Source organism: Asparagus officinalis, chromosome 7 (assembly GCF_001876935.1).
Source record: "Asparagus officinalis chromosome 7, Aspof.V1, whole genome shotgun sequence".
Lineage (NCBI taxonomy): Eukaryota > Viridiplantae > Streptophyta > Magnoliopsida > Asparagales > Asparagaceae > Asparagus > Asparagus officinalis.
This window is the reverse complement of record NC_033800.1, coordinates 33,535,975-33,546,451: the sequence shown is the minus strand read 5'-3', so window position 1 is coordinate 33,546,451 and position 10,477 is coordinate 33,535,975. Positions and strand designations below refer to the sequence as shown.

General features: G+C 34.4%; 1 protein-coding gene across 1 annotated transcript; it reads left to right on the top strand.

The window, feature by feature from the left end:
* On the top strand, positions 3,753 to 9,392 carry LOC109848093 (probable receptor-like protein kinase At5g18500). Its single transcript, XM_020417412.1, has 8 exons — positions 3,753 to 4,060; positions 5,231 to 5,932; positions 6,015 to 6,119; positions 6,367 to 6,489; positions 6,823 to 6,993; positions 7,156 to 7,285; positions 7,741 to 7,950; positions 8,950 to 9,392. Exons 2-8 carry the CDS (start codon positions 5,253 to 5,255, stop codon positions 9,088 to 9,090), a joined length of 1,560 nt encoding a protein of 519 aa, XP_020273001.1. The 5' UTR covers positions 3,753 to 4,060; positions 5,231 to 5,252; the 3' UTR covers positions 9,091 to 9,392.

Below are 10,477 nucleotides of genomic sequence, written 5' to 3'. Positions count from 1 at the left end.
ATTTATTATTATGGTCCCTTGTATGAATATCTGAAAGATTTAAAGGTAAAGCTAAGAGCATATTGCTAATTAAATATTTCGCTCATAAAATTATGGATATCGGTCCTCGTTTGAGGCTTATTGCCTGTATAAAAATGGAAATAATTTTTTCTGGTTCGTCATACGAATATTACCACTATTTCAAGGATATTCTTAGCATGTATATTTATTATTATGGTCCCTTGTATGAATTTCTGAAAGATTTACATGTATAGCTAAGAGGATATATATATCGCTAATTAAATATTTCACTTATAATTTCACAAGTAAACGTCCATAATTTTATTTGCTATTTATATTTTATTTAACTTACATATTGTTTTATTGCGGATAATATAAGAATACATTTGCAAAACAAGTCCAAATAAAATCTTGTTGAAAATTATATAAAACAATGAAAATACTGTATTGAACGTAGATTCGTATAGTTGGGACGACAGCAGTAATTAGTTTTTACTTGATATATTGAAATCATGGTAGCCGCATGTTTGTATCAAAAATTACTCAACCATAAGAAGTTGTGTTATTTAAGTTGTTAGGAGTTTTTGTGCTAATAAATTTATGCACACAATAAATTAGAGCAAAGTTTTAATTAGTGAACTATTTGTTCTTTTAATTGGTAAATTTATATATGTAGTTTATTTATATATTTCATCTAATTTCTGTACCAGCCAAACTCAACACTACAATTTAATCTGAAAATTTAAAAGATTGATTTCTATTATGGATCTAATAACTAATTTATGTATCTGAGTGGGATTCATAATCATCATAATATACCTGTGTTCTTTAAAGTTCTAGGTATTCAAATCAAATTCAAAACTCGACCAAAAGGGAAAGGCTAACGCTTAATTTCTTTGCCTAACTAAGACGTTGAATGTGGTTCGCGCTTCACATTGATTTTACTTAAATTGGACGGCACTGTACTTTAAGTCGTACATCAAATCGCAATCTAACTGTATGCACTTGTACTCTCTTTTTCTTCTACACCGACACCTTAAAGAATCGTTCATGGCAATGTCATGGATTTCTAGCTCTAGTAGCTGTGGATAATGACGTGTAGATACTTGGCTATTACATTAGCACGTAGATACCAGGCGAATAAAATTCACAACAGGAAAAGATAAAATGAGTTCGTAGCTAATGTGAGTTCGTAGTTGAGTTGGGCTAGACAACTATTAATAATATTCAACACGTGGATATTATGAATCCGATTCTAAAATTTGTAGTTCGGAATTGACAATCCAAATAGATAGTGGAAGCGATCTGCTATAATTGAACCATTAGAAACAGAATTTTAAAGATTACAAAGCCATGGGTCATGTATCATCAAAATCAACGATTCATAATTTTCATAAAGTAACTTAGTTTTTTGTCCCTAGAAAACATGCATGGCTCAAAACACATCGAGAACCTTTAAAAAAGAATTTCTAAGTAAATAACGTATAGTAGATCATATCCACCGGTTTAAATTTTTAACTTCGGATTTGTGAATCGGGTTGATAGTATCTGCTTGTTGAACATTATTAATAATAGTAAGCTTGCTCTACTCTTCCTGGTTACTAGACAATAGTAGAATTACTCTTTGCCGTTTCATGTTTTTAAAGTTTGGCTAGCTGAAATTTTGCTAAGGAAATGAGCGAATTAGAGACCTTAATAAACTTTTTTCTTCTTCCTGTTTTGTTAACTAATGATGTAACGATCTTTATTTTTAAAATCCTACCATTAAGTAACAAAGTAGTATAAATAATTATTGCTAGTATGTTTCATGACTACAATACAATTAATCTATCAATAACTTATTGTTGCGTTAACTAACGTCCTTGAAACCGTCCGATGTTGTTCATTAAAAAAAGATTATGTTGAAGATTCATTAATTTCCCGCTACTTAGCACTTAAATACCTTATCGTATCCCTTATTATATCACCAACTTCGTGCTTACATACCAATCACTTGCATACCTATAAGTTTTTTAACTTGATATATTGGTAATTTAATATTATATGCAAATGTGAGAATGTTCCATACGATATTCACACGATGACTTTAGAGCTTTTTAACGCTTAATATTTATGAATTACTACCAAACCAATCCGAAAACTATTTTAAATCTATCCAAATTATATTTTAAGATGATTTTGGGATAGACTCAGAGAGGTTCAAGGTAAAGGAGTTCTAAAATTTAGCATATAGGTGACATTTATCAAGAAAAAAGAAACATATAGGTGACATAAGAATATTTCAAAGAATATTTTCACATTTTCATATCAGAAAATATTAAAGTGTCAGTTATAGAAACTTAGGGTACATAAAAACTTTCAAAACAAGGTGAGAGCATATTAGTGCAAAGTAGAGGAAACCAGGAGATATTTAAGTGCTAATTAGCATTGATTTTGTAGCAAAGCTAAAAATATACTGTTTACTTGGAGTGTTGAATTTACTCTAATTGTTTCAAAAAACCTGGATGTTTGTTTTTAAAATGGGCCTTATCAGGTCATTTAGCTACGCATGTTACATACCTTATTCTTTATAATTTGAGTTAAAACTATTTCTTCAAAAAAAAAAAAAGGAAAGGAAAGAAATAAATCTCTAAAAATTTAAAAAATATGAAATCAAGTTAATCTATAATGTCTGTGAGCATGTTTGTCAACTGATCAAAGTTGCTTATAAGCCACTTTTGTAGTTTATAAGCCACTAAGACGTGTTTGACCAACATCTTATTTTGGCTTATAAGCCACCAAAAAATAAACCCAGCTTATTTTTTGGTGGCTTATAAGCCACGAAGCCCCTTGTTTTTAAAGAAAATTTTAAGCCTTTTCTATCTCTAACCCCATTAGAGTTTCCGACAACAAAAATAGATTATAAGCCACTGATTTGTCAAACGCTTTCCTATTAGAAATATATTATAATCCACAAAATTTATAAAACATTTTGGATTATAATCCACCTAGTTTGTAAGTCATCGTGGAAGATAAGTCTAGTAGATGACAATCCATAGTTCCCAAAGACACTCCGTCTTCGCTACCAACATAAACCTTAACATTACATGCAGAAAAATAAGGAGAAGAGGTCAACTTATGACCATCTAAATACATTTGAAAACTTTTTTTATTTATACGTGTCCACCATATTCTTCATTGGATTATTTGCATATACGCCATTTACATCATGGTATGAATTACCTTCTAAATTTTAGTATTTGCAGAACTATTTATCAAATCATCAACCTTGAAAATAAATACACGCAAATCAATCAATCAAACGTCAATTTTGATTAGACTAATTTGTAAGTATAATGTAAAAAAATATCAATAAATAACCAAATTATTACTCATCAAGTTGATGATTTTAATTTCAAAGGTTTTTTTTTTTCTCCCAAACTTGATGATTTGAATGATAGTTTTGTAAATACTTGAGATTTGAAAGATAATTATGCAAATATCTATGATTTAAGGGGTATGTATGCAAATAATCTTTTTTCAATTTAGGACAATTGCAGTTTAAACATGTTTCTTAAGGAAAAATATCTTAAAGCTATGCAAAATTTCAAGTAAACACAGCCATATTCCGGGTGTAAATTCAGAAATAAAAACTATATATACTACAAAGGCAAAAAAAAAAAAACACCTTTATTACATCCTCTCTCTGCTCTCCTCTTCTCTCTACCACATCACTACGCTAACTCAATCTCCCCCCCCCCCCCCCCCCCCCCCCCTCTTTCTTCCATGTCCCATTTCTTCAATCCTGCTACAAACTAAGCAACAGCAGCACAGATATCTCATTCTAAGCTCAAGTTTTCTTCTTTCAGCGGAAAGTTCGCTCCTTTGCTGGTCCAGATCTGAGGTCACATTGCACTTTCGTCGCCGGCAGTGGGACCCATTTCAGCACCCAAGCTCACCGGGATCTGCTCTCGCCGGGAGTTGTGGGTGTGGATTTGGGTGCGGATCTGGGTGCAATTTCTGTCGAGTCGCGGTTTTTTAAGGAGGAGTTTGTTTTTCGCTAGAGATCTGGAGAGTGAAGGTACTAAGCTTTGATTTTTCGTGCATTTTTTGTTGGATTTTTTGGAAGGGGTTAAGGTGAAAATATGCACCGATTGAAACCGGAAGTTGACTTTTCGGTCAAAGTTTGATCTTTGTATGGGTAGATTTGTTTTTCCTATTTTTCTACAGATTTTGGGCTATTGATGTTCGTTTTATTCTGCATTTTCTCCAGATTTTAGGAAATTTAAGTTTTAGAATTTAGATGGGAGATATGAAGGCATAAATTGAAACGGAAAATATGATGAGACGTCTCCCGAATTTTCCCGTTGTTCGTAGAGATTTGGGTTGATTTTACATGGGAGAGATGAAGGTTTATTTGAAAAAAAAGAAGAAGAAAAGATTGTGTGAGCAAAATTTGATCTTTTGTACTCTTGATTTAAAATTTGGAGTTTTAGTTGCTGCGTTTTGAAGTTTTATAAGGAACATGTAAACTTGGTGAAGAGTCTGATGCGAGAGAGAGAGAGAGAGAGAGAGAGAGAGAGAGAGAGAGAAGTGTTTAATTATGTAAGTGGCCTCTGAACTTAGTTATGGTTAAATAACGATTCTTCTCTTTTAGCTTATAAGAGATTCAATCAATGTGTTTGAAGAGATTAGATTTTCTCTCTGTAGTTTGTTTGTTTCGCAATTATCTCTTTTTTGAATTGCTTGTTCATGAAACTGAAAATTTTTCACTTATGCTTTTAATTTCTGCTTATTTTGTAGGCTTAAATAGTAAAACAGTTTGTTTTTCCTTTGGTGTCCTTTCATGAGACTTCAAATATTCGCTGGCTGTCTTCTGCTGTCTGCTCATCGTTTCAATTAATTTGATTGCTTTTGTTTTGGTGTCTTCTGTTGAATAATTGAATTGAAGATATTGTACAAATTGTTGTATATGCACATTGTTTGCTTTAAATTGCCTCTGTAACTTATTGTCTTAATTAATGATGGAGAATAGAGATTCCCGGTGATCATGTTGACAATATTAACGATAAAAATTGGTAGTTATGATCCAAATCTCTATGTGTCGACGTAAGTTTACATGTTTGTTTCATCTAGCATATGTGATCATCTACCTTTAATTGCTTCTGGCAACAGTAGCCTTGTTTGTTTAAAGTATTTCCAGTAGGATTAAGAGCTAGAGCCCTCATCCCTCATCCTTTTTTCTATGCAGCTGCTTTCTTGTCTTCAGAAATATGGCTTCTGATACTGCTCTAAGTCAAGGCCTATCTAAAAAGACGGGTCTCTTTGGCCTGAAGATATGGGTTGTGATTGGTATTGGCATTGGGCTTTTCATGTTTTGCGTCTTTGTAGTAATAGCAATATGTCTTTCTGTTCGGAATCGGAGGAGGTTAAGAAGAAGGGCTTCAGGTAATCTCCCGGTTAGTCAAATTCCAGCTGTTTCAAAAGAAATTAAGGAGGTAAGGGTAGAGCAAGTCTCATCTGATGGCTTTGTTCCACGTGATGGAATTCTACTTACAATCCACGATAAAACTAGCGATAATGACTCGGATAAGGTCATGCTTCATTTGGGCTTGGGTAAATCGAGGCATGGGGAGACTAATAGTCATTCAGGTTCCTTTCATCATGTGGATAAAGATGCTAGTTCTCAATCAGGGGAAGAAGGAGGTTCAGGGACATTTGGTGTCTATAGACCATCCTCTTCCTATCCAATAACAGCACCTTCACCTTTAGTTGGTCTCCCTGAGTTCTCTCATCTAGGTTGGGGTCACTGGTTTACATTAAGGGATTTGGAACTCGCTACTAATAGATTTGCAAAGGATAATGTCCTTGGTGAGGGTGGTTATGGAGTTGTCTACCGCGGTCATTTGATCAACGGGACTCCGGTTGCTGTTAAGAAGCTTCTCAATAACCTGTGAGTTCTTGGGCTTTGTGTGTTTGTGATAAATTGTTTATCTTACCAGGGAAGTTTCATTGTGACTTTCATCGAACTGTAGAGGCCAAGCTGAAAAGGAGTTCCGAGTGGAAGTTGAGGCCATTGGTCACGTACGACACAAAAACTTAGTTCGGCTCCTGGGTTATTGTGTGGAGGGCACCCAAAGGTATAAAATATTCTGCCTTTTGCTTTTTCATACAGAAGCTTTTCCCCCCCTTGTATATGTCTTTTGTGTGTTTCCATGTCAAATGCTTTGTGATTCGAACTGTACTCGATATAGTACTCCCCTTATACTTAATGATTATGTGATTTTGCTCTAAATTTATGATAAGCTATCCAATTATTATAATTTATATGCACTTGTAACATATCCTAACCTGAGTTTTTTGGTTTATTGTTTTTATGATGCTCAGGATGCTAGTTTATGAGTATGTCAATAACGGAAATCTGGAGCAGTGGCTTCATGGAGCCATGCGCCAGAGGGGTTTCCTCACTTGGGAGGCTCGTATAAAGATTCTCCTTGGAACTGCTAAGGCGTAAGTTAGAGCAAACAGGATTTTTTGGTTAATTATTTATCTAATTTGAACTTGCATACATTTCTATGGTCGTTGGTGGACTTTGTAGTTCATGATTACATAATTTACATGGTACGATTGTTACACTTTTACTAAAATTCAAATATCTTCCATTGATGACTATAATGAATGATTGTACGTTATAATTGCACATGTAGCGTCATTCTCCTTCTCAGTAACTTCCATTACTCCCTCCAACCTATCATGTGATCTTTTATTGACATGTTCACAAATTTTTTTCGAGAACCATGTATTCTAGACTTGATTCTAGTAAAATTTTGTTATTTTTGACAGTCTAGCCTACTTGCATGAAGCCATTGAGCCGAAAGTGGTGCATCGAGATATTAAATCCAGTAATATATTGATTGATGATGAATTTAATGCCAAAGTGTCAGACTTCGGTCTGGCTAAGCTTCTTGGTGCCGGGAAGAGTCACGTAACTACTCGAGTAATGGGGACATTTGGGTAGGTTTTCGATCAATATTTAATGCTTCATTTTCGTCCAGCTATATATTTATTTTAATCTCTTGACTGACATGTAAGTAATAAGAAGGAATATTGTTTCATAGATCAAACATGAATCAAATTTTACTGTATTTTGTTTAATCTTACATTTGTTGCTTGAAGGTACGTGGCACCCGAATATGCAAATACTGGACTTCTTAATGAAAAGAGCGATGTTTATAGCTTTGGCGTTGTCCTGTTGGAGGCCATTACAGGGAGAGATCCAGTGGACTATGGTCGCCCAACAAATGAGGTACAGAAGCATTCATCATGGTTCCAAATATAGACTTACATTTCACATTTATTGCGAAATTATTCAATTGTTTTACTTTTTCAAATGCTTTGGTTGGCTGCTTCTTGTTCATGCAATAATGATGATCTCCTTGCCCTTTAAACACCACTAATTCATTTAGCCATTTATGTCTCATGCTGTTTTAGCTTTCTAAATTTGTTTTCATTAATACATCACCCTTTATTTGGGAATGGGTAAGTTCTTGGAGTATCTACACCAACTGTGCATGCAGGACATGTAATGCATATACGATACCTTTTCTTCTGCACTTGTCGTTTGCATAAAGCTTAGTCTGGTATTTGGCTTTTAAATTAGTTCAATTCAATCCCACCTATATATATGCTTACTCTAGCAACTGGACTATTGTCAATTCAGGCCATTTCTTGTCCCATGGTTTTTTCCTCGTTGTGTTGCAGGTAAATCTTGTCGACTGGCTTAAAATGATGGTTGGCAGCAGGCGCTCAGAGGAGGTGGTGGACCCAAATATAGAGACGAAACCATCTACAAGAGCTCTCAAAAGGGCCCTTTTAACTGCTTTGAGGTGTGTTGATCCTGATTCAGAGAAGAGACCAAAGATGGGTCAGGTTGTCCGAATGTTGGAATCTGATGATCCAATTCCACGCGAGGTTTGGCTTCTGATCTCTCTTTTCTCTAGCAAATGGATGTACAAATCAGATTGTACTTAAAAAGACTGTCTACTCCTATATATCCCTCGTAACCTTTTTAAGAGAGATAGCCAAGCATCCTTTGGGATATAGGGCCGTGGGGATTCAACAGCTTCTTTTTGTTGTTGTTTTGTTTCGAAAAGGGAATATTTTCGCGTCTACTGGACTAAGTAGTTTCGTATCTGGAGATTTGTTTCATGCTTTAGTTCTGTGCACATTTTTCCACCAAGGATAGTGGTAGTTTGATATTGTACATCCTTAATCGTGATATCTTGCATATAGAAGTCCTAATATTGGAGTTCACCTCAGAATCGTTATCACCCTCTCAAATTCTTAAGAAATATTGTAGCTATATAATCTGGCTAATTTCATGTAAGTTCTTATTGACACTAAGCTCTCAACATTCAATATTTTCAATGGTGTTTGTGTTTATGCTTTCTTGGGTATCACGTACACTGTTGGTCTGATCAATCAAGGAAGCAAATTAGAGGGTGTCCGTTGTTAAACATGGCTCCTTTAGAAGTGGGCTGAAAAGTACCACTCTCCAGCTACTATGTACAGAATCCAGTTCTATGGACAAACTACACTATTGCCTGTTCATCAATTTGCCAGGTTAAAGCTGCACAGATGAAGGGAATCAAAGATTTTTTGTTCCATAATCTATTTTTCTGAGATATAATGCATATAAAAAACCATGAAATAATCAAAGAACGTATTTGCTTTATTAGTTCCCTTACACAAATGTCTCAACTTACAAGCTCAATTTCTCGTGCACCAGTTGTTTAATTTAGCTTTCTTTATATTCTTTCACTATTATCCCGAAGGTCCTGAATATCTGTTTAGTTCAGCTTTCTTTATATTCTTTCACTAATATCCTGAAGGTCCTTGACATCTCTTTCTTTTATTTACTTCACAAACATTTTTTATGTCAATGAAATGAATCCTTCTGAGAGTTTACAGGATCGAAGGCATAGAAGGACCCAAGCAGGGAGCTCAGAAATTGAGTTGCAGAGAGGCGAGAATTCTGATACCGATAAAAGCGATAATCCAGATTCCAAAGACTCCACCAGTATAAGGAACAGGCTGCCTTCAAACAAATGAGATGTACTTGAAGACTCTTCGAGGTAATTCAAGTCTACTTGCTCTCATTCTTTGGTAACCGCTTCGTCCTTTGGGTTACAACTGATCTGACACTCAAACTGAAGGCTTTACTGCTGCTCAAACCCAGATTTTAGACAGCAGCAGGCAAACCACTGTATTTTTCTTCCATATTTTCCTTCTTTTTATTGTTTTAGTGTACCTACGGTGTATTCGAAAGTGCTCAAGACTCTGTGTACAGTTTGTAGATCTTTGAAAGATTGATTCTTTTAATGACTTGGACCTATTTTAGATTGCTTGCTGAATTTGCATTCTGTTTCTGTTGAACTTTTAGTTAGTTTTATAAATACAGTGCAGTAACCATCACTTTCAGCTAAAGCTGGACCTAACCAGGACGTTTAAAGATTGATCATGACTTGGTATTAATGATGTCAATGCCTTTTGTTTTGGGGCACTGCTTTGAGTAGTAGTTGTTCCTTGGCTTTTTGTTGTCCATGGAAAAAGGTAGAAACTTTCGAGAGCATATGCTACTACATATCCTCCACTGAAGCAGGATTTTTAAAGGTTGTTATTTTAGCGGTTCAAATCGATTGAGATGGTTTAGTCATGTACAACGAAATATGATCATATTTAATTTAACGGAAGAGATGTCCCATAATAGAATGGATTAGAAAATCAGAATGGATTAGAAGTTGAGGATTTATGTAATTGACCCTAAACATTTGGGATAAAAGTTTTGATGTTGTTATTAACACTTTTGTGGTTTAAATTTTTAGCACGGTTTAATTCATGGGAAATTATAATGAATATTGTAGTTAGAGCTCTTTATCTATTGACAATGTAAATTCGAACGGTAGTTTGGGATGCATGCTATGAATTCTCATAACGTTAATTTCTGGTAAGGGCCTGTTCGTTTGCCCTAAAAAAAATAGGAAATCAAAGAAATGGAAAATAAAGAATTGTTTTGGAGTGTTCGGTTGGCTAAAAAAAAAGGAAATCAAAGAAATGGAGATGAGATGAGATGAGTTGTCACATTATTATTGGATGGTGTGAGTGATTTTTTAAGAAAACTAGTTTTGATGTTGTTCGGTTGGCAAAAAATTTAAGGAAATGAATTATAAGAAACCTATTTCCTGTAGTTTTCTTGTTTTCTTTTGTTCGGTTCATTCTTAAAAATAAGAATTGAAATGAGATGAGATGAGTTGTCATTGTATTATTGGTTGATGTGAAGAAAGATTAAGAAATGTGTTTTCACAACTTTTTGAGATGAAATGGAAGAAATGAAATGTTAATGAGATGAGGTGAATTGTTATAATATTTTATTCGATGATGTGAGTGATTTGAAATAATAAAAAGAGATGAGTTGAGTGATGTTTGGATGAAAATAATA